Source organism: Apodemus sylvaticus, chromosome 19, assembly GCF_947179515.1.
Source record: "Apodemus sylvaticus chromosome 19, mApoSyl1.1, whole genome shotgun sequence".
NCBI lineage: Eukaryota > Metazoa > Chordata > Mammalia > Rodentia > Muridae > Apodemus > Apodemus sylvaticus.
The window spans coordinates 25,147,002-25,172,119 of record NC_067490.1 but is presented as its reverse complement, the minus strand read 5'-3'; the positions used below and the strand labels follow the sequence as shown (position 1 = coordinate 25,172,119).

Here is a 25,118-nt window from a genome sequence, read left to right as displayed (position 1 = left end):
CCACCTCCGTCCCCAGCCGCAGGCACTGGAACACACTCCGGGAGAAGTGGCCAGGGTCACTCGGCGGGCCAGAACCACTTCAAAAGCTGAGCCAAACCCTGAACAGGCAAAAAGTCCCGAGTGGCACCAGTTCAAGTCTTGAACAAAGAGACATCAGAGACAGAGACTCCAGTGTGCGCGGACAGTGGATCCAGGATACAAAACAGACCAGACCGAACGCCACCAAGTGGTAACGGGGGCCCCAGACTCATGGAGGACATTCCCAAGGCCAGGGATAGCCAGGACTATTCTGGCCCCAGCCAGGTTGCACACACAGCAAGCCCAGCACTTGGCTGCTGCTGGAAAAACAGCTGTAAAAGGCCGCAGCTTTGGGGAGATTAATGCACGAGCTGCTGCTTCAAATTGCTAGACAAGACTGAAAATCCAGGCCTCCAGAGCAGGAGAGAATCTTGGAAGTGTGTAGGCCACGCTCATAGGTGTAAACTCAAAAAGAAACATGACTTCCTGGAACGTAGCTCCCCTCGTGGCACATATGGGCGAACCCCCATTCTAGTGCTGGTGTGGCTTCAGCACCCACCTTTGCAAAGGAGTAGTTAACCCCGAATCGGCCGGGCAAAATGGCTGCCAATGAGCAAAGAAAGCCAAGGGCTCCCCGCTTCCACTGGGCGGTGAAGAAGAGATGCTAATTCCCAGAGAACAATCCCATCAGTCTTTGGGGAGTCCTTCAACTGCAGCAGGCAGGGGCCACCAGAATGCAGATCGAGGGGAGAATTCTTCAGGCTGCCTTAACTTATTGTGTAGGGAACGTGTCCAAATAGGGACTTGAAATGCCCCACCTCTGAGCCCAAGGCCCACCTGGCCACTAGGAATGCTACTTGTCTGGAGCAGCAAAAGGAGGACAACCTGGTGCTTGGGATTCTCCAGAACAAGCCTCTAGTTTACTGTAGAGATGAAGGTGCCCCCCATGGCACCTGTGAACCCCTAAATGCTGAACTTTCCTAGTGCCACATAGTCCTGAGGGTGGGTAGGTCAGCACTGTCCAGCGTAGTGATATTGGTGCCTGGTGCGTGCTAAATGCCTGGCAGACATATGACACGTGGATTGATGTATGGAGGGAGGGAAAACTGGATCAATGGGGGAACAAGAGGATGGGTGGGTGGGTGAGTGGGTAAATGGGTGGGTGGGTAGGTGGGTGGATGGGTGGGTAGGTAAGTGGGTGAGTGGGTAGGTAAGTAAATGGTTGGGTGGGTGGGTGGATGGATGGATGGATGGATGGACAGATAAGTGGATGAGTGGGTAGGTGGGTGGATAGAAGGACAAAGGGACAGAAGGTTGGATCAATGGATGGAATCGTGAACGGGGGTACCAAGAGCAAATGAGCCCACGTGTTGGGAAGACAGGTTTCCCAGAGCGCTCAGCTCCCAGAGCTGGACCGCTCAGAGACTCACCCGAGCCGTCCGGAATGGAGCGGACGAAGGTCGGCAGCATCTTGACCGAGGCCGTTGGATTATAATCCCGGGAGAGGCCATTCTTCATCTCCTTCTTGAAGCGGGTCAGGATATCTATCAGAATTTCGTCAGAGAGCCGCATGGCATACAGATACTTATCAATCTGGGGGAAGGACAGGAAGGGAGAGGAATTAGGCTGAGCTCAGGGGGAGTTCAGTTCAGCTTCAGCCTGGATGGGCGTGGCAGGGCAAGAAGCCCGTGGGCTGGAAGGAACATCGCACTGACCAGGCTGCTGACTCCCTCAACCGTGCCACCCGGGGCCATCCACAAATGCTGCCCCCCCTTCCCCACCCGGAAACAAGACAGCCCCAAGGCCCATTCCAATCCCGGAACACCGCATGCTAAGTGTTGTTTGGCCCCATGATACAGGCAGGTCCCCCCTCCCCTCCCACCCCCTCACCCCTGCACTTGAGCATCCCTCCCTCTGTGAGGGGGGGCTAGTTCGTCAAGGCTGGTTGCCAAGGCCATACGAGTTAAGAGCATTGGTTCTAGAACCAACCACCTCCCTTCAAGACAGAGCCCTGTTGTTCAAGAGGTGTGCGCGCGCTTTTCTGTTTCTTGGATTGAAATAAATAGGACCTAACCAGGCATGGTGGTATACACCTATAATGCCAGCACTCAGGAAACTGGGGCAGGAGGATCACAGGTTCAAGGACAGCCTGAACTATATAAGAAGACTCTAAAAAAAAATATCAATAAATGAATGAACAGATGAGGCAGTAATACCAGTGGATTTCTTTGGGCACATAACCTTCTTTTAAGTTGCATTTATTTTTTATCTTATGTGTGTTAAGTGTTTTGCCTGGGCGTATGTTAAGTGTGCTGTGTATGTATGTGCCTGGCACCCGAAGGTGCCACATCTCCTGGAACCGACATTACAGACGGATGGTTGTAAGCCACCATGTGGGTGCTGGGAATCGAACCCATGGTCCTCTGCCAGAGTAGCAAGTGCTCCTCAGTGCCACTCTCTCTAGCCCCAAATATAATCCCTAAGAAGGCAGAGTAATAAGTGGAAGGGCTAGAACCATTCAGACAGCACGGGCAGCTGGCCTCAAGGGGAGGCATTAACAGTGGCTTCAGAATGTATGGCGTCAGCCCAGGGGCCCCACGCCCACACGTGGGGGACTGTGTGCCTACTTTTGACATGCTCACAGCTCCACACACACAGGCCCTGGGTCATCGCTGATTTTTTTTTCATTGCTCAGTTAGTGGAATGCTTGCTTACCCAGCATGCATTGAGGCGCTGGGTCAAACCTGGGTCTGGCAGCATACGCCTCTTAAAAAATAAAAAATTTACTAGGGAGCTGGTGGCATAGCCCAGTAGAACAGTCCCTTCTCTGCTCAACATGAACTAGAGACGTTTCCGGTAGCATCGTCCGTCAGTCCTTCCACTCTGCCCACTGCTGTGGGAGTCTCTCACAGGACAGGCCTGGTCGGTGTCCTCCCTCGGTTCCTGTGAGCTGCCTTCCCCATCCCACAGGTACCCACACTCAACAGCAAGGCTGCCTATTCTCTGTACTTCCAAGCACTCTCTCCATCTCCGGCTGCTGCTTCGGGCTTCTCTGGTCCTATGGTCACTCCCGCCCGAAACGCCTTTCGTCTCTTCCCGGCTATCCAACCCTTCCCAGCCCCTCAAGGTCCAGGTCTCGTGAAGTCTTTCTCCTGAAGCCACCCAAGTCCTCCAAGGGGGTGGATAACCCTTCCGGCGGGTGCTGAGCCCCCAACACACCCATCACAACCTCCTGTATGCATTCCTTTGGCAGAGGTAATTATCTGCACTGTGCCTCAGCCTCTGCCGTCAGTGGCTCAGTGGCCCCTTTGCCTGCAGGAGGCTCCTGGTGCTTGCAGCCAGATTTATGACCCAGTAACACTGCCGAGACCTTGATTTCGATTGGCTGCGGAGAACGATACCCTGTACTCACTGTTCAGAATGGCTGGAAATGTCCCGCCTTGAGGACAGAGTCCCTAGGCTAGGTCCCTTCTGAATATTTGCCCCAGGCTCCAGGCCCTGCTGTCTCTGGTTGGATAGTCATGGTGCTAGGAGTCTACTAGCCTTGGTGACCAGAGGGGATCACTGTCCCGGGTCTTATCATCATTCCAGTCAGTCTTTTTTTTTCTCCTTCCTGACAAGCCACAGGCAGGGCAATCAGACACCACACAGAGCGGGATAGAAAGTGCCAGAAGGACAACCCTAGGTGGAGACACACAGCGTTCTACCCCGAGGCCAGCAGCACCAGAAGAAGCATGGGGGCCTTAGTCTGGGGGTGTCCACAAAGAATACAAGAATACAAATCCTGCCAGGCAGTAGTGGTGCACACCTTAAATCCCAGCACTTGGGAGGCAGAGGCAGGTGGATTTCCTGAGTTCGACGCCAGCCTGGTCTACAGAGTGAGTTCCAGGACAGTTAGGGCTACACAGAGAAACCCTGTCTCGAAAAACAAAAATAAAAATAAAAAAATAAAAACAAAACAAAACAAGAATACAAGTCCTGAGGGGGTGACGGGCTGACATCAGAAAGCGTGTCCAGGCACAAGGAGGTACATGTGTGGCCGAAGGTGAGTGGAAATCAGTTCCGTGCGGATGGAGCCGACAGATCAAGAAATGAGGAAACCAAGGGAGCTATGCAGTGGCTGCATCACACGGGGTCCCAAGGCCAACAAATACTGACCTGATCCCAGCGCATGGTGAACCCGAGAGTGTCAAAGAGGACCCAACGAGATGGCGGAGGTGGCGGAGCCTCTGGAGGAGCGAGAAGGCATCTGCAGGCAGTGGGGACCTGGCCTCCAGGAATAAGTCACACAACCATCCCAGCCTTCTGGACCCGCTCCGTCCGTCTGTCCATCCGTCCGTCCGCCCGCCACCCTTCTCACACAAGGTCCTGACTGTCTGGTGATGACTATTCCTTCTGACACAGTGTGGGTGCCCCCAGGGAAAGGAAGTGTGTTGAATGGAGCCTCTCAAGTCCGCCTGGCACAGAGGAGCAGGTCGGATGTTGCTGGAGTCCTCCTGTAATCCTAGTGTGTTTCCATAAACACATCCAGCATGTCATTTACCCTTCCAAAAGACCTTGTTGGGGACACGCTCTTAATCCCTGATATACGGCTGCAGGTGCAGGGCCACAGGTAGCTAAATGATCCATTCAAAGATCAAGACCAGGGAGGGCAGTCTTTCAGGAGCACGTCTAAGCTTAGCTCACCGTGTAACCCAACCCTGACCCTTGAGGGCCTACCTAGGGAGAGCTGTTGAGGTCTTCCAGCTGGGTAGGGAGAACGTTCTAGAAAAGACAGGACTCTGAAGAGCCCAAATATCTTGGCTTCTAACTGGAAGACTATCTTCATACAGATACTATATCATGAACCCCAACATTTTAAGTTGATCCTGGTCCATAGAGAACAAAAAAAGTTCACATGAAAAAGCAGGTTGGGGACCCTTCCTTCCTGCTCAGGTCTAAGAGCCACCATGGGACGGAACCCCTCTCAGAAGAGACATGGAAACTAAAAACTGGTGTAACTGGAGTTCTAGCTGCCTTAACAAACTAGGCTCGGCCACCGGTCCCCAGCAGGCCAATCAAACAGACAAGAAAAGCAGAGAAAGGAGATTTAACCTGAAATAGAGGGTAAAACGTATGCAGAGCCACGCAGTCCTGTCACCTGAGGTCTTTCACACTATGGGCCCACCACTGGTTCCGGTCCTGGACGCTGGTGGGTCCTGCAGGTTGTCAGCACCAGATGAGACCCCTTCCCAGGAGGCAAGCTCCTCCTCCGGCTGGTCCCAGGGCTACGGCCTTTTCCTTTACTAGCGTGAGACTCGAGGAAATTTCATTTCCACAGGGTCCATCGTCTCAAAGGTCAAATAGGCCACAGAAGGGCAACCCCTCCCTTTACCACATCTCCAGCCCTGCCAAGACAGTTCCAGCCCCCAAGCTTGTCTGTCTGTCCCTATGCTTGCTTTAAGGGAAAGAGAGGCTAATCCTGGCTCACACTACAGGGGGTCAGTCCATCCTGGCTCAGGACGCACGGCGGGGTGGGGTGGGGCATAAGGCGGTGGGTTATGTTAGTCAGCAGAGAACACACACACACTTAGTCAGACACAGAGACACACAAACACCCATACATACATACACACAGTCACACACACAGACCCACACGTACACACAGATCCATACACGCACACACACACAGACCCATACACACACACAGACCCACACACACAGTCAACCACACAGACCCACACACGCGCACAGACCCCCTCCACATATATACATACTCACACATACACTCACATACATACATATACACACATACTCACATGCACATACATACACATTCATGCTCATACACAAACTCACACAAATTCTCACACACATACACACTCACAATCATATACTTTTTTTTTCTTTTTGGTTTTGTGAGACATGTAGACTTTGAGTAGCCCTGGCTGTCCTGGAACTTACTCTGTAGACCAGGCTGGCCTCAAACTCAGAAATCCGCCTGCCTCTGCCTCCCAAGTGCTGGGATTAAAGGCATGCGCCACCACTGTCCGGCTACAATCACATACTTAATCACGGACAATCACACACACCACGCAGACATGCACACACATACATACATACATACTCATACACACATTCACACAAACACTTGCACAAATACTCACACATACACATACACTCACAATCATATACTAAACCACACACACACTCAACCACACACTCAGACATCCATACACATTCATAACACACCCACACACCCACACTCATACTCTCACACATACTCATTTACACAAACACACACATACATTCACACATATACACACTCACAATCATATACTCAATCACAATCACACACCACACACATACATATACACTCATACACACACTCACAGATATACATACATACTCACACACATACACACTTGCACAAACACACATTCACACATATACACACAATCATATACTCAATCACACACCACACACTCACACAAATACATACACACACTCACCCACACATGCACACTCATATACTCTCACACACACACACACACACACACACCTTCTACTGTGATTCTGCTCCTGTCCACTGCTGCCTTGGTGCGCTGGCCAGGCACTGGTGACCACAGGCTCTGTCCTATGCCTCCAACTCTGTCTTATAATTGATCACAGGGAGGGCTCAGCACAGCACAGCACATCTTCAGGTGGTTTCTCTCACATCCCTCAGCCTTTGGAACACCTCACCTTAGGACAGGGACTCCCGTGAGCTATGATAGAAGCTCTAGGCTGTCACATGCTCCCTCTGGTACATGGTGCATCACGTGACGCTACAGGGATCTACTCGGGTGGACAGGGACATGGGTACCCCGTGCCAAGCCTGTAGCTCTTGCCCAAGCCAGATCAGCCTCCAGGGCCCATGGCGCCACCCCACGTGGGACGAGCCCCTATCCATGAGTCGGCCTCCCTGCTCCTCAGTATGGACCGACAGGGCCTTGACGCTCTGCACCCTGCACAGATGGACTTGGGCTGAGGCAGCAGATGCCATCAGCAGAGAGAATGTCACCTTGCCAAGTCCCCTGGCCACAAGCCCTATGTCCAGTGAAAGAACTGGTAGCCTGGCACTGGGCCCTGTTTACCCACATGGCTGTGCCTGACCCCAGTCCCACCCTCCTGATCCCCAAAGGACAAGCACAGAAACACAACTCAAGACTAGACATGCCCAAGTGAGCAGGCTGGTCGGGACAGGATCGCCGGTAACCACTGGCAACATGGGCGCTTTCACTTTCCATGGAAAGGGCGTGGTTGTGGAAAATTTTGCCTCTCCTATCCACTCTCCACCACGGGAATTGAGAACGAGAGAGATGGGAGTGGTGAGGCACGTACGCCCATCATTGCTGGCACTTAGGAGGCTGAGGCAGGAGGATTGCATGTGTACTTGTACACTGGGTAAGAGCACTTGCCATGAAAGCAGGAGGTTCTGAGTTCAAATCCCCAGCAGTCATGTAAGTCATGTATACATTCTATACATCCCTCTAATCCCAGTTGGCAGGTGGTGGTTAGAAGCTGAGGCAGGTGACTCCAATAAATTCACTGACTAATCAGCCAAACAGGGAGCTTGAATTCAGTGAGTGACAGTATAAATATGTGTGTATATATATAGTGTGTGTGTATATATATATATGTGTGTGTATATATATGTGTGTATGTACATATGTGTATATATGTATGTATATGCACACATATATATGCATATATACTAATTCATATACTAATTCATATACAAATTCATACATATATACATACACATACACAGTGGAAAGTGATAAAGGGAGCTACTCAGTGTCCTCCTCCGACTTCCACATGTGTATACATGTGTATACCCACACACACACACAAATGTATGCATATGGCATACACCATTCACAGCACACACCTACAAAAGTTCAAAGTCACTCTCCTCTACATAGGAAGTTCAAGGTCAGCCTGAGCTATAGATGAGACTCAAGAGATTGAAAAAAACAACAACAACAACAACAAAACCTAGGCAAAGCGACAGAAGCTCAGGACAGCTTCCAAATGGAGATTTCCAAGCATGGTACCATGCAGAGAAAACCGGGGCAACTAGGAGCAAAGGGCTAACCAGCGGGCACACGTGTGGCGGAGATGTCAACACAGGCTCACTGCCCTTTTCCAAGCGACTGGCGTGGGGACCCGAGGGGCGCTGCCCCTTGCAGAGGAGCTCTGACATTTATATCCAGGGCTTTCACCTGAGCCACAGCGGAAGCAAGGCAAGGTCCCAGTGCCAGACATGAAGCAAGGGCTTCAGTGTACTGGCTGCTTTTCCCCCTCCACCAGCAGAGGCCATTGTCTCCATGTTAGAGGGGAGGAAACTGAGACCCGGGGAGGCCCCACAAACTCACAGGGCTTCTAAGTGGGAGGGAGCAGCCCCTGGACTCTAGATAGATGTTTGAGTCAGAGTTTGACTACTGTGAACAGATACAGTGGCCAAGGCAAGTCTTATAAAGGACAACGTTTCATTGGGGCTGGCTTACAGGTTCAGAGATTCAGTCCACTATCATCAAGGCGGGAACATGGCAGCATCCAGGTGGGCATGGTGCAGGAGGAGCTGAGAGTTCTCCATCTCCATCTGAAGGCTGCTAGTGGAAGACTGGCTTCCAGGCAGCTAGGATGAGGGTCTTAAGCCCCAAGCCCACAGTGACACACACCTACTCCGTCAGGGCCACACCACCTAATAGTGCCACTCCCTGGGCCAAGCATATTCAAACCACCACAATAGGGTAACCCCTAATTGGGGCTCCCCACTTCTTTTCTCACGTGTTAGAAAGAGCAGCTGGGTTCGGATTAAGCCCTGTCATACGCTTCCTCCCTCCTGCTCTTCTCACTGCTGAGATGAGGCCAATGCTCTCATTTACCAGATGCAAGATCAAGATTTTAGTCATGCTCAGAGTGAACTAAAAGCATTTCATTTCCCCACCCCACCCCCGAGCGACATAATCATGCACTCTCTCAATTCCTTTAGTTCTTTTAGCCCATTTTATGAGAAAATAAATTACTTTTATTTTACATGTATGGGCCCACATACATGTATATTTTGTGCACTGCGTGCCTGCCTGGTGCTCCTGCAGGCCAGAAGGCAGCACTGGGTACCATGGAGCCACTGTGTAGGTGGTGCTGGGAACTGAACCTGGGTCTCTGCAAAAGCAGTTAAGTGCTCTAACACTGAATTACCTCCTCCATATTAGCCCAATTAATTAAAAACTACCAGGTGGCAATGTACCAATGACATGCTCGCCCAACCCCCCCCCCCCCCCCCCGGAGCACTGGCAGTTTTGATGCCTGAGTGCAAACTTGTACAGCCACTTTGGAAGCCAATATGGCGGCTTCCCAGAAAACTGGGAATCCATCTACCTCAGCGCCCAGTTATACTGCTCCTAGACATATACCGGAAGGATGCTCCACCATACCACAAGGGCACTTGCTCAAACTATGTTCCCAGCAGCTTTATTCAGAATAGCCAGAATCTAGAAACAATGTAGCTGTCCCTCAACTGAAGAATGGATACAGAAAATGTGGGACATGGACACAATGGAGTACTACTTAGCTGTTAAAAACAGTGACTTCAGGACATTTGCAGGCAAACGAATGGAACTAGAGAGAAGATCTTCCTGAGTGAGGTAATCCAGACCCTGAAGCCAAACACGGTATGTACTCATTTATCAGTGGATGTTAGTCATAAAGTCCAGGATAACCACGCTGCCATCCGTGGCAGCTAAGAAACAAAGAGGGTGCAAGGAAGGACGCACCGAGAAAGGGAGGCAGGTCAGACATCACAGGCGGAATGGCCAGCCAATGACTGGTCCAGCTCGAGACCCACGCCATGAGAGGGAGCCCACCCTGACACTGCCTGGAGGGCCAGGACACAGAGGGTGGCGAGAATAGAACCCAACATAGCTGACAATTTTTTTTCAACGAGTCAATGAAGTGATTCTGGCACCTAGCCCAATTGTCAGCAAGAGGCTTCACCCAGCAGCTGATGAGACAGATGCAGAGACCCACAGCCAGGCATTAGGCGGAGCTCAGGGAATACCAGGCAAGAAGGGGAGGAAGGGCCGTAGGAGCCGGATGGATGAAGGACATCACAAGGAAACCTAGAGAATCAACCAACCTGGGCCTATGATGAGACTGAAGTACCAGCAGGGAGTCTGCATGGGGCCACCTAAGGGGGCTCCTGGGATAGGCTGTATATGCATGGCCCAGGAAGTGGCACTATTTGGAGGTGTGGCCTTGTTGGAATAGGAAAACCCTAGTCCTAGCTGCCTGGAGGGCAGTCTTCTGTTAGCAGCCCTCTGATGAAGATGTAGAACTCTCAGCTCCTCCTGCACCGTGCCTGCCTGGATGCTGCCCTGCTTCTGCCTTGATGGTAATGGACTGAACCTCTGAACCTGTAAGCCAGCCCCAATCAAATGTTGTTCTTTATAAGACTTGCCATGGTGTCTGTTCACAGCAGTAAATCCCTAATTAAGACAACTCCTAACAGTGGTTGCAAGGTCCAACCCCGACTCTGTTGCTTCTGTTTGGGAACCATTCCTCCTACTGGGCTGTCTCATCTAGCCTTCAGAGGAGGGGAGGTGCCTAGTCTTACTGCAACTAGAATGCCACGATTGGTTGATATCCCTGGGAGACCCTGTTCTAAAGAGAAATGAAAGAGTGGGAGGGAGGGAGGGACTGCAGTTGGGATGTAAAGAATTAATTAATTAAAAGCCTTGTGAAGACAAGGCCTTTCACAAGCTGCTCCACCCCATACTGTCTGAAGAACACAGAACACAGTGATTCCGATGCCCCAAGGAAAAGCTATAGGTCAGAGAGGCTCCTCACCTGGCCGGTGAAGAACTCGGATAAAGAGCTTCCCAATCCGCGCGTTCAGCCTGGTCTACAGAGTGAGTTCCAAGACAGCCAGAGATGCTGAGAACCCTGTCTCAAAACCAGAACCAAAACCGAAATTTCTTGCTCGAAAACCCAAACCAAGTTTTCCGTTTAAAAAGCAAAAGGAAGGGCGGTGGTGGCGCACGTCTTTAGTCTCAGCACTTGGGAGGCAGACACAGGTCTGTGGGTTCGAGGCCAGCCTGGTCTACAGAGTGAGTTCCAGGATGGCCAGGGCTATACAGAGAAACCCTATCTCTAAAAAATAAAATAAAATAAATAAATAAAAAAAAGTACAAAGAAATCCATAATGTCCTAAGTAATTGTTTTATGTTGGAGTGCATTCACAGCTGTCCTCAAAAATGGGGGACACACACACAGACACACGAACACACACAAACACAGACAGACAGACAGACAGATACACACACACACACACACACACACACACGCACGCACAGACATACAGACATACACACAGACACAAATACACACAGACACACACAAATACACCAACACAGACACACAGACACACAGACACACAAACACACACGCACACACGACCAAGTGAGGAATGGGGGGGGAGGGGACACAAACTTCTGGGGACCATGTGATGAAGGAATGCAGGTGGCAGACACTGCTGTCACAACTCCAGCCAGCCCATAAGCAGTACGCCTGCTGAGCCTTGCAGAAAGCACTGCACACTTATGAAATGTTCCAGGAGAGCCAGACCACTTCCCAGCAGGGGCTGGCTGCCTGTGTATCCATTCCTTCCCCAGTCGTCATGGGGACAATGTTCAGAAGCTACAGCAAAGCTGGGAGACCCAGGCCTCTTAGGCCCCCCAACCCCCCACTGTGTGGTTGGTGGCATCTCAGGGACAGGCCGGTATCTCCCAGTCTACCTCCTGATGCACGTGGCTGCCCCAGCTGCCAGCCCCACCTCACCGCTGCAGATAGCAGCCCAGTGGGAACTAGTTAGTCTCTTCCCAGCACTGGTAGCCAGTTTCTGAGTAGGGAGGGAGTTAGCTTCAGGGAGGGGGGGGGGAGGCACCTACAATCCTTCGGAGGTTCCTAGAGCAGCCATAACCCCAATACTCTCATGCTGTGGCCGCATCAAATTTCACCCATCAAATTTCTTCCTTGAAGTCACCACCCAAAGGCCCCTGTGAGTCCTCCTTTTGTTTTTTTGAGATGGGGTCTCACTATGGAGAGACCTAGCTGGCCTGCAGCTTGCTACACAGATCACGCTGGCTTTGAACTCACAGAGACCTGCTTCCCTCTGGGTGTTGTGATTCAGGCATGCGACACCATGCCAAAGAGACCCCTGAGCTTCTTGTTCCCTCAAGCCATCTGCAAACTCACCTTCTGCACAGGACATGCCATGATCCGCCCGGCCTCACGCCGCTGTCTGTGCCTCTCTTCAGCATCCCCCTAGCCTTACGTGTCCTCTATACGGAGGTCAGCTGGCCCCAGTGCACACCTCATGGCGTGTGTCTTTCCCGACGCCGCAGGGACACAGGCATGGTCCACAGCTCTGCTGGACGGCTAATGCCTGAGGTGCAGGTGCCTTGTCCTCTGCCCTCTGTGTGTCCCCAAGTCCTCAGGCTGGTGCCACGATGTGGCTCCTCAGCTGGGCGCGGTGGCTTCTGGGTGACGCCTAGTTCAGGGAAGTCACCGAGGGTGCACTGGCTCAGATAAGGCCGACTGTCTCCTTTTCCCCAAACGGTCCGGCACCGCTGTCACATCCCCTAACCCTCTCTGAGTTCTAACCCGCACTGTCCCTTAGTTGGCTGAGGCCCAGCAGAACACCGGGGCCCTGAAGCTAATCAGATTCTCGTGTTCCTGTAAGGGGGACTGGACAACCTGCAAGTCACGGAGGAACAGGAGTCTGGAAACTGAATTCCTGGCAGAGGCTCCTCAAAGACCTCAACTATCTCCAAAGCAAATCTACAAAACAGAGACCCTTCCTCTTCTCCCAGGCTCACACGGGACACTCCAGTGCAAGGCTTAGTGCGTATCCGGATTATTCCTTCTGCCTCAATGATCATGGATTAAACTCCAAGGACTCTCCACACAACTCCATCCACAACAAAAAGAAAAGAAGTTCCCCCATTTTTCTTTTTGGTGTGTGTGTGTTTGTGTGTGTGTTTGTGTGGTGTAGCGTGTGTATGTGGTATGTGCATGTGTGTGTGGTGTGTGTATGTGTGGTTCTGTGTGTGGTATGTGTGTGTGTGCATGTGTGTGTGGTGTGTGGTGTGTGTATGTGTGTGGAGTGTGTGGTGTGTGTGTGTGTGTTTGTGGTGTGGTGTGTATGTGCAGGGGTGGGTGGTATGTGTATGTGTGGTTCTGTGTGTGGTATGTGTGTATGTATGTGTGTGTGGTGTGGTGTGTGTGTGTGTGTGTGTGTGTTTGTGGTGTGTGTATGTGGTGTGTATGTGCAGGGGTAGGTGGTGTGTGTGGTTGTGTGTGTATGGTATGTGTGTATGTGTGTGTGTGTGTGTGTGTGTGTGTGTGTGTGTGTGTATGTGTGGTGTGTGTATGTGGTGTGTGCAGGGGTGGGTGGTATATGTGTGTGTGTGTGTGTGTGTGGTGTGTGCAGGGGTGGGTGGTATATATATGTGTGTGTGTGTGTTATGCACCTGTTCATGTTCACATACATGTGCATACATGTGGAAGCCAAAGGCTGATGTCGGGTCTCCATCTTTCTACCTTTTATTTTTTAATTTTTGGTAGTGGTGCTTGTTGTTTTGGGGGGCAGGATTCCTCTGAGTGGCCCTGGCTGGGCTGGAACTCACTCTGCGGACCAGACTCAGAGACTCTCTTGTTTCTGCCTCCTGGGGATTAGAATCATTGGCCACATCTGGCTTTTTATTCTTTTAGACAAAGTCTCACACTGAACCTGGCGCTCGCTAGTTCAGCTAGGCTGGCTGTCATATGTACCATGGGCGTGCCTCATGCTCGCCAAGGTGGAAGATGTCAGACCCTGTAGAGCAGCGGCCTTGATGCTGCGACCCTATAATACAGTTCCTCCTGCTGTGGTGACCCACCCCCACCATAAAATTGTTTTTGTTGCTACTTCATTAAGTGCAATTTTACTACTGTTATGAATCTTAAAGTAAACATCTGATGTGCAGGACATTGATATGTGTGTGACCCCTGTGAAAGGATCGTTAGACAACAGGTTGAGAACCACTGTGCTCTAACAGAGGTTTGTGACCCACCACGGTGGGTTCTGGGAACTAAACCCATGTTGTCTGCAAGAGCAACAGGTGATTTTTCCCATTAAGTCATCTAGCCATCTCTTCCTGCCCCTTTACCTGGCCTTTATGTGGTTTCTGGGGACCCAAACTCAGGTCTCCGTTTGCACAGCATCACCTCAGGCCACTGATTCGTATTTGCTTTTAGATCTGTGCTAGTGCGGACGAGTCCAGAAGAGGGCACCAGACGCCCCGGAGCTGGAGTTGCAAGCCTTTGTGAGCACCCTGGCACAGGGCTGGGAATCGAACTCGGGTCCTCTGGATGAGTAACACCCGCTCACTCGCTCGCTAAGCACTGAGCCATCTCCCCAGCCCCATCGTTGCTTGTTTGGGGGCTTTGCTTTCTAAGAGAAAGCCTTGCCGCATGGCTGCTCAGGATAGCCTGAAAATGGATATGAAAGCCGGGGCCGACAGCACTATTAGATAGCCATAAAACTCTCTGAGCCTCAGTTTCCTTCTCTGTCACATGAGGTCAATGAGTCTGGCCTTGTCACCTATCCACCAACCACATTTGAGAACAACTGTGGGCTGGCTTGGAAAACTTAGAGATGTCACAAATCCCAGGTGGGGTTACTGTGACTCACCCAGAACGTACCCCCAGCTCCACCCTAGACACTTTAAGCAACCAGGTGAGGGGCCATGACTTCCTAGTAATCAGAGCTCAGGTCCCCAGGCCAGGATCCTGGGCGACATCTGCCTTGGTTTCTAATCCAGTGGAGAGCTCATAGCCCTAGCCAGTGTCCACGTTCCCTAGACAAATGTTCAGATAAAAGCTACGATGTGTATCTTAAATGCCTACGCTCAGAGGCGTCCCTGTGTCTGTGTGTCATTACAGATGGAGACAGGGAGTGACTTGGTCTCCTAAGGGCTGACTTAGGGCTTTTCAGGTTCTGGCCTAGCCACCTTTCTGAGCTGCAGAATACTGAGAGAAGAAGAAAAAAAGGATCTCGGATCTCACTTCAGGTGTCACCTTTGTCTTGGGCGCCTAGGACACGGGGACTGGGTGGCTGGAGGCTGGTTCCCTCCCTAGCTAGCTAGCTAGTCACAGGAAGTATGGAGTGAGGCTGCAATTCTTGCCCTGTCGCATTCCAGGGACAGGCTGTCTTTCCCTGAGGGAACAAGGCCTCCTGAATTTTTAGCGAGTTCAACGCGACACTTCAGTTCTCTTCCCGGGCAAGGTCTAGACCACTTTCCCCAACAAGCCTCGTTAATGGGTGCCAAGGTCACCCTCAGCAGCAGGGGACCTTGAGGGTGACCTCAGGGTATTATTATCCTGGTCCCCCAGGCAAGGGGAGTGAGGAAGGTGACTGAGCTTACAGCAGCTTGCCAGTGTTGCCCTGGGAGCTCAGACAACTTCCCTGTGTGGGAGGCCTGCAGTTCTCCCCCTGCACAATGGGGTCATTAAGTGTCCCTGTGCAGTGACGATCAGGGTGGGTTGGCATATCTAGGTCCTTGTTTCTAAAGTCTTAGCTTCCTCGTCACATGGGAACTTTTGAGCTGGGTGCTGCGGCTCTGGCCTGCAATCCCAGGATGCAACCCGAGCCATATGGCAAGACTCAACATAATAAACTGGGGAAGGACTACAAGTCTGTTTGCTCAGATTCTTCTATTACTCTAGATGTGGGGTGGGGAGTGGGGTGGGGTGGGGGCGGGGCCTCCTCCTTTAGTGGAAAGCCAGAAAAATCCTTCCTGTCTTCCGCCCATATTTTGGGACAGCTTCCCGTGCCCTGCCCCATCAGAGGCTCTGGGAACCTGAAGTCCTGGACCACAGTTCTGCTTCTGTATACATCTCCAGAGAGCCTCCCATGGTCTCAGAGACGCCGGGGTGCTGGCACCAGCCCGCCTGCTTTCTGCTCACCAAGATCGCATTGACTCTACTTCTAGGACCTCCTCTGCACCCGATGTAAGATGCAGAAAGAAACTTTTTACGCTCCCTGGAAGGACTCAGCAAAACCAAGCATCTTGTTTTAACAAGTGTTTCGAAAGTGGGACACAACGGCTTGCCAAGAATTATGACGGCGGCCTGGGTCTTCCAATGCCACTCACCCCACTCATCTGGGATGGGTCCTGGCAGGTGCCAGGGACCCTGAGTGAGAGAGAGGAGGTCTGGGGCAAGCAATGCTGCTAAAGACAATCTGCATGTGTCAACCAAGTGATGGAGACGACAGTGGCTTAGTTAGGCAAAGCTCAACAGTGGCCACTGGGACAGGCGTCGACATGCGTGAACTTTCTGAATCAGTTTCCCAAATGGAAGGCATCCTCAGCTCTGTGTGTGTGTGAGAGAGAGAGAGACAGACAGACAGACACACAGACACACAGACAGAGACAGAGAGACAGAGGGAGACCAGATCACAAGCACGGGGTTTGTGTGTGTGTGTGTGTATGTGTGTGTGTGTGCAGAGCAGAGCTGGTACTGGGGAGGAGTGAACACCCGGTGGCCCCAAGCCATCCCTGCCTCTCCCATCCTTCCTTTCCTCCTCTGGATCTGTTTCCCTAAACTGCCACAGGAGAGCTCTGGGGTGTAGTTCTGAGTCGGGGCGATCTGTTGCTGGTGACACGCAAGCCTTTAACAAGGAGCTTCACCACTTGAGGGGGTGGGGGATCCTCAGTTTCCTCATTTCTACATGGAGGTGTCCTCCTCCACGGGTCTCTCTCTCCCCCCCTCACACTCACACACAAATACACACACACACACACAAACCCTCCATTCCCACGCATACAGACACGAGACACACAGAGGCAAAGGTCCACGAGAAAATGTGTGCACGAATGCTCACCGCGGCGTTCAGATGACAGCTGAAAGGGAATCTATCTCAGATGCCCATCAACTGGCAAAAGCACAGACAAACACGGCAGGGGCAATGGGTTATCAAAATCCCAGGAAATGCTACCCGCTGTTTTCTTTGAAGCTAAGAAGCCAGAGGTGGTACAAACCTATAATCCTGGCACCTGGGAGGTTGAGGCAGGATTATGAGTTCGAGGCTACGCTGAGCTACATAGTGAGTTCCAGGCTTGCTAGGATTACATGGAAGAATCAAGGCTGGGAAATGGCTCCCATAGTGAAGGAGCAGGGGGGGCCTGAGTTGGATCCCCAACTCCCACATTAGAGTTGGGCACAGCAGCACTTCTGTAACTCCAACACTGGGGGAGCAGGGGACAGTCAGTGACAAGTGGATCCAGCCAGTCCAGCCATATGGGCAAGCTGCAGGTTCAGGGAGAGACCCCGTCTCAAAAAAACAAGAGGGACCAGCTGTAGATGACATCGCTTCTGGCCTCCACACACACAGGTACACACATGTACCCGTGTGCACACACACACACATACCAAAAAATCAAAATCAAAATCAAAGAAAAAAAGACAGCACATAGTAGCAGGCACTGAGGGACTCTGCCACACCCTACCCCACCACAGCCTCCATCTCAGGGCGAGTTTCCCTGCAGGTTTTAGATTCTGGAGCCAAGGGGCAGCATGGACTGCACACTGAGCCTGCGCTGGCATTTTTTTTTCTGCCCACACTGGGCATGCTCAGTTACTGTTTGCAAAGGGCTGGGCTTCAAGATCCACTGTTCAATTTTCCCTGAAGCGCAGGGCACATCCACCCTCTCCTTTTACGGAAGATAGCCAGAGAGGCTGTTGGCTTGAGTTCTGTCTGAAGAGGGCTAGGCACGCTTAGGAGACAGATAAGCCGACTCTGCCATGGGCGGATCCACGGGCGGATGGGGGCAGCTCTGCAGCCACCGGGGACCCATACAAAAGGCCAGCTTCAGCCTATGGGGGTGGGGGGGAGTTGCACATAAATCACACCCGGACCTGTCAAGTTCACTCACTGAGACTGTGACCAGCCGAAGCCACTTGAAGGTAAATTAGGAAACAGGCTAATTTCTGCCAGATGCCCCAGTACTGAGACTGGAATGCAAACCACTTAATGCGCTCTGTCACAAATATGTAAAGGACTGAGGACCCCCGGGATGGCTCCGTAGCTAAAAGCGCTCGCCATGCAAACCTGCCAACCTGAGTTCGCTTCCCAAATGCTCATGGTGGATGGAGAGACGTAAGTCCGGAAACCTGACCCCCACACAGTGCGGTACGCAAACACGAGCAAATAAGTCAATTAAATGTCACAACAAAACAAAACTAACCTATCTGCAAAGGTCTGACTCTACCAAAAGCCGGCATGACCAGTGAATGCCCACGTTCTGATGGGAGTGTGATAGGACCAACGATGTGATCATTGGCCAACAATTTGGCAAACGTGGAGGTGACCAGGCACCTCGGGGCGTTCAGAAGCCCGTTCAGGAGCTTACGGAGGTGAAGGACGCTCATGCCGGCACCGTTATCTGAAAAATGAGATGCTCAAGCAGCTGTTCAAAGAATAGCTGGACTGGCTCTAGGGAAGCAGTCAGAGCACGGAGCAGTTTAAATGGATAAAGTCCATACAGCGACATGAAAAAAAGTCCCCCCAAACAGAATGTGGAGCTGCAGAAGAGAATTCGGCAGGGTACACACGGCACAGCACCACTTACGAAACATTTAAACCCACACAAATCAATAGCTCAAGTACAGCTCGAGTTCAGGAGGCGTGCCTGCTTCTGTGGTACTAGACAGGCTGTTTATAGGTATGAACGGCACAAGTGCAAAAGCATCCTCGGAAATACCCTGTTCTGGAGGGCGGCAGCAGGAGCTGGAGAGAGGGCTCAGCCACAAAGAGGGCTGGCTTGCTGCTCTTCCAGAAAAACATGGGCTTGTAACCGGACCTACAGCCACCTTACACACCATCGCCCACGGGGGGAATCTGACGAGCACTCGGACAAGACATTCACACCCATAAAGTAAAATGAAAACTCGGAGGGCGGGGAGGGGGTCTGAAGAGTTGCACACATGGTTAAGAGCACTCGCTGCTCAAATTCAGTTCCCAGCCTGCTCGTGGTGGTTCATAACCATCCATTAAGTCCAATGCCAGGAGATCTGACCCCCTCTTCTGGCCCTCCTCAGGTACCAAGCACACAAACAGTGTTCACACATGTATGCAGGCAGAAACACTCGTATGCGTAAAATAAAAACTACTTTATGGCAGAGGGCGTCTCAAGAATGGGAAAGAATAAGACCCAAGGCAGCCGTGAGCCAACGGTGTCTGACTTGTCAGGGTGAGGTGTAAGAACATGTATAGTGGTCACGTGAGCTTCCATTGGTTTATGTGCCTCAAATATTTCCTAATAAGAATGATTTACTTTTTTTTTTTTATATGAGAGGGCAGGGAGTTAGGATACAGGTTCCGAGATAAGCCATCAAAATTGACAACATTGAGTTTTTCTCCTGAAAGCGGAGAAAGCCTTCCAAGCCTTCCGGGTTCCATTCATTAACCTACAGTGACCCGGTGGTGGGTGGGGAACAGCCAGGGTTTCTGAATAGGGATTAAAAGCCCTTCCTCCGGCAGGCAGGGCAGGCCCAAAGGAGGGAGTGGCCTAGAAGCACAGTGACAACTCCTGCCCCACAGCCTGGCTACCCGATTTGTCTGCAGCTAGGCAGCGATGAGTAATTGAGCGGAGGCTCTAGCACAGGCCAGGGAAAGGCTCTACTTTTGAGTCACAGCCACGGGCCTCTCTTGAGGTTTCCAAAAGAACTAATGAATGCATATATTACACATAACATACCGACATTTGAAATGTTCGTGGCAGGGCCTCTCAGTCGTATTTAAGTGACATCTCCTATGACACTCGGTGTTTCAGGATGCCTGGCAGGAACCCAAGCTACAGAGTGGCTGCTGTCCACTGGACACTACCTTTCAAAGCTGCTAATAAGCTTCTTAAAGGTTCAGTTCATCAGAAGCCAATGTTCTTTTCCAGAAATTTTTTTAAAAATATCTACCTGCTGGTAAAAACTACACACACACACAATCACACATGATATAAAATAGTCAGATATGATGAATATAACACAGTAGGTAGCTTCCTCAAGTCCCACTGGTGTGGTTCATTAACCTGGAAGATGGTGGGCACCGCCCTCCCTTCCCCAACCAGACCAATGTCCACCCTTCCTCGGGTTCACATCTAGAGCTTAGTTTACATAGCCCTGGACTGGTAGGTCAAGGAGCAATGGCGGTGGTTTGGGGGTGGCTGCTCCACCAGCCTGGAAACCCTGGGTGCAGACAGGCACGCATGCCGGCCCAGTCTTTCAAGGAGAAGGCTGTCCAGGACTTCCCCTGGGGAACAGCAGGAGTGTGGGAGGTGGCCCCAAGAGGCGCGGTCAGAAGATGAAGAGGCCCCTCACAGCAACTGCTCAACTGGTCTGTTCCTCACAAGGTCTCTCATGACCCTTCCCATGAATGACAGGCCTCTACTCTAGGGGAGAAACCGGATGCTTGTAGTGGAGGGACAGAAAAAAAATATAGCAGAACACTGGCTAATGAGGTGCTAACTTTGAGTGCAACATAATTTGCTTCTTTTTTTTTTTTCTTTTTAATTGTTGTTACTTTGTTTGTTTGGTTGCTTGGCTTTTTGAGACAGGGTTTCTCAATATAGTCCTGGCTGTTCTGGAACTAGCTTTGTAGACCAGACTGGCCTCGAACTCAGAGATCTATCTGCCTGCCTCTGCCTCCCGGGTACTGGGATTAAAGGCGTGCACCACCACTGCCTGGCCATAATTTTTTTTTTAATTCAATTTCTTAATACTATTATTATTGATGTGTGTGCAGGAGCGCTTTTGTTGAAGTCACAGGACAGCTTGGGAAAGTTGGTTCTCTCCAACTGTGGGGTGCAGGGATCGAACTCAAGTCCTCGGGCTTAGTGAGCACTTCGGCCGAAGGAGTTGACTCACCTCACCCACCTGGTTTTCAAGATTTCCTAACTCTCGCCTCCCTAAGCAACAAGGAACAGAACTGCTCTAGTGTACCCTGAGCTGGCCTAGAACTCTCAAGTTTCCAGACTCAGCCTGCCACATCTTGTGGTTACAGCCGTCAGCTCCATATTTCCTTCCTCCTCCTCCCCTTCCTCTGTAGCTCTACCAGGCAGCCTCTGAAGAAATTAAGGGCATTTGCTAATCAATTAAAAGCTACCCAAGGCATTCCCATTGCTCTACCTGGCCTTCCCGGGTCCGGCCACTGGACAAATCACGCCCGTTTGCTCCCTGTCAATGCAGATTATGTAGGGCTACAGGGATCCCACCAAAAGAAGGTCCACTGGGGTTTGCTGTTTGCTGATCTGACACGCCTAGGGAGAAAGACATCTGGTCCTTCATATTTCTGATACTCCTGGCTTCGTTTTTCTTCCTTCCTTCCTTTCTTTTTTTTTTTTTTTTTTTATTTTGGTTTTTTGAGACAGGGTTTCTCTGTATAGCCCTGGCTGTCCTGGAACTCACTCTGTAGACCAGGCTGGCCTTGAACTCAGAAATCCACCCACCTCTACCTCCCAGAGTGCTGGGATCACAGGCGTGTGCCACCACTGCCTGCCTGGCTTTTCCATTTTTCATTCTATACTATTTTTTTTCTACCTGCCACTGCTTCCCAAGTGCCGAGATTAAAAAAACATACCACATCTGGTCTTCTCTAAATTATGTCTGCCTGTGCTCAACTCAAGGAGCCCAGAAGGACACGCCCTCCAGGAGCTGAAGTCACAGGAGGTTGCAAGCTACCTGTGGAGGGTGTGGGAACTGAACTCGGGGACCTCGGCAAGAATAGTAGGCAGTCTTAACCACGGAGGCATCTCTCCAACCCTTCATTTTCCTGAACAAACAGGCAGCGTGCTAGGCAATACTCCACTGTCCGGGTCCCCCTCGGTGACACACACAATGAAGGGGGCAGGGCTATGCAGGGCGTGTTAAAAGCTACTGAGGATGGGGGGTGGGGCTAAGGCCCCGACTTCCCCATGCTGAACCACAGGATGTCTGGCATCTGATGAATGGAAGTGGTCACAAAGATACCCGAGTGAAGGAAAATGTGCTTTATACTTCTGCCCACCAGGTCCCCTTTTTCTGTAGCAAAAAGCAGCTGGGAGCACTACGCAAAAGCAGCTGGGAGCACGAGAGCTGAGAAGTCAGATGCTGCCTCATCCATTTCTGCCCAGGACTTGTCCTCAAGGCTGGATTACTGCGGGGCTCCCGGGCAGTGGAGGGAAATAAAAGCGTCTCCCGGGTGCCTTTGTATTCTGGGCAACCCTGAACGCCTTCCCCCAACAAGATCCAATTTCCTTCCTCCTAGCAGAGAGCAAGGTCCTGTATATTCCCAGAGGCACGTCTCCAGAGCCCCACAGGCTGGCTGCGGAAGGCTGGAGGACTCAACAGTCATGGCTGCTCACTGGGCTCCTTTAGGGTGGCACACAGGGCCAGCCCCCACCACCACACACACACAAAAGCAAGATTTGGGGACTGGCAATCCTGGGCAGCCTTTCTCTAACAGAAGTAGGTGGGAAGGACAGGAAGCTAATATACTGACTCATGGGAGCAAGAGATTCCTCCCCCCCCCCCGGCCCCCCCTCCCGTGGACCACGCCCACAGACGGCAGACCACTCTACAGGTAGAGGTGATGTCCTAGAAGTCTAAGCTTAGAAGTTCTGGGTGAGGTGCAAGAGGGAGCGCTTGTTTTGTTTTTTGTTGTTGTTTGGTTGGTTCTGCTGTTATTGGGTTTTGGTTTTGAGGGTTCTGTTTGTATATTTTGTTTGTTTGTTTGTTTGTTTTGTGGAAGGGGGTGGTTTGAAAAGGTTTCTCTGTGTAGTCCTGGCTGTCCTGGAACTTGCTCTGTGCACCAAGCTGGCCTTGAACTCACAGAGATCCACCTGCCTCTCCTCTGCCTCCCAAAAGGCTGGGATTAAAAGCTTGAGCCACCACCCACCCGGCTGGGAGCACTTGTTTTTAAGGACCTCCTACACAAACAAGGTGAAAGTTTCAGTCTCAGGACATTCCTCTAGCGAGGCTCTAGGATAGAGGTGGGGGAGGGGACATCCCAATCTCAGAGGGAGGGCTTCAATTAGGCAGCGTTTTTGGTTGTTTGTTTGTTTGTTTGTTTGTATCCCGATCACATGCCCACAAGGCCTGGGCGAGATCAATGGGATGAAGATGAATCAGGCCGCAGGTAGTCCGAATCTAATCTTAGTCCAACTCAGCCACCAGCACCAAGTAATGGGGCAGCCAGGCAGCTGGCAGTGGGTGTGAGGCTGGAGGCTTAGCTTACAAGGTCATCCGGCCTCCACCCGGGACTGCATGCCTGGGCCTCAGAGGGGATCTAGAGTAGGAGATCTGTGAGCGCTTGATTCCGGAGGCCCTATTCTAAGAACACTCTGCCCTGCTGGGACTTCTGTCTTCCCTTTCCATGGGATAAGCATCAGCAATGCCCACCGCCTTGGAAGAAACTCAGCTCCCTGACATCAGGTGTCTGGTGGGGACCAGAGGGGTGGATGGACCGTGCAGCCTGAGGGATGGCAACCCTAGCCTCTGGGCAAGTCCCCAGATCCCATCCCCTCAGCACCCCACAGGTAGGCTGAGATCCAGGATGGGAGCAGCATCCACAACAGCCTGGTCTCTCGGCACCTCCCCCTCCGGTTCAGCTGATACCCAGGGGGAGTCCTGGTCAAGTTCTTGAGTGGGAGGAGGTAGGAGCCCCGCCCTGGCTCCACCTCTAACCAGCTGTGTGACCTTCAGGAGGTCACAGTCACCAATAAGACTGCTTCCTATGGTGCAGGATGAGAAGTCTCAGGCTGGAAAGGACCAAGCCTCCTCACCTCCACCTCCCACCTGTAGATAGTACCCCTTGTCCCAGTGGCTGTCAGGTTGATGAAACTATTACCTACCCTAGGGTAGGTAAGGCATACCTGTAGCACAAATAAAAATGCCCTGGATGTTTCCCTGACCATCTTAGTCTATTTCAGGAAAAACATCCTGTCTTACTCATAGTGGCAGAAAAGTGAGATATATCTTTAAGACCCACCAGCAGACCAGACGGCACTTTACACTAGACAGAACATCACCCCTAAGACACAGCGTCCATGTGCACGAACGCTCAAGTCACAAGGAACACATGCCAAGCCCTCTGAGCTCTTCGAGTGACTAAAGTGTCTTATTTGAGCTCCTGGGCTGAGACTGCCTGGAAATTACAGCTTTAGAGGAAGAAAAAATTCCATTCAGACATGCGGTTCCAGACCTGAGGCCTATGAGCAAAGTTTCCGGTGGCCTCCGCTCCCCTCCCGGCACCGGAAAGCCAGGCGGGTCACCCCGTCCTCAGAGTAAGGAGCAACTGCAACAGCTGGGGGAGCCCAGTGGCAGTTTCGGGAGGGCATCGCATTCTCCAAATGGGAACCCCAAATATGGGATGCCTGGCTTTAAGCCAGCACCCCCGCCAGCTGCTCACTCACCTCCCCAGCATATCTCAGTGATCACACCTTCCCCGCCCACGGCGCGTGGACCTTTCAAAACAGGCCTTCTAGACAGGCCCGCTGGTCCCCCACCCAGCCAGGTCCCAGACCGGCACTGAGTGCGGGTACCCATCTGACATCCGTGGTCCTTTTCAAGGACACTGCAGGATGCAATCCCGCCGTGGGAGGAGGGAGGGGGGGTCTTCAGCAGGCCACCCAGCTCCTCAAAGCACAAGCATGCCGGCAGGCCGACAATGCCCGGGTGAATCCCAGCACGAGGCCTGTCGCCTGCACCCTGTAGTCCAACTAGATGCCGCCTGGGAGAGGCCGGGGGAGGATGCAGGCGGTGGCGAGCGGATGCGGGAATGCAAGAAGACTGTGGCCAGGGCGGCGCCGGCGGGGCTCACCTTTTTGACTTGATCATCCTTCAGCTCGGTGAAGTAATAGGCCAGTAGTTGCGCGGCGATCATGTTGACGGTGGGGGATGCAGAGAAGCAGGTGTGGGGCCCGTGGCTCCTCAGTAGCCCTGGTGAGCAGTGGTCCTCGGGCGGCGGATCCGCGTCTCCACCTCCTCCTCCCTTGGCT

The 25,118-nt window shown here is 51.9% G+C and overlaps 1 protein-coding gene across 4 annotated transcripts in view; it reads right to left on the bottom strand.

The window, feature by feature from the left end:
- Positions 1 to 25,118, bottom strand: part of Hk1 (hexokinase 1) — an 83,854-nt gene that overhangs the window by 45,142 nt on the left and 13,594 nt on the right. For 2 of the 4 annotated variants that reach the window (XM_052164465.1, XM_052164467.1), the window contains exon 2: positions 1,449 to 1,611. In XM_052164465.1, the coding sequence (XP_052020425.1) occupies positions 1,449 to 1,590 (142 nt within the window). In that variant the 5' untranslated portion in view covers positions 1,591 to 1,611. Of the gene's footprint in view, positions 1 to 1,448; positions 1,612 to 12,300; positions 12,579 to 24,940; positions 25,096 to 25,118 lie in introns of those variants that run through there. The other 2 variants (XM_052164466.1, XM_052164468.1) reach the window with 2 other exon arrangements.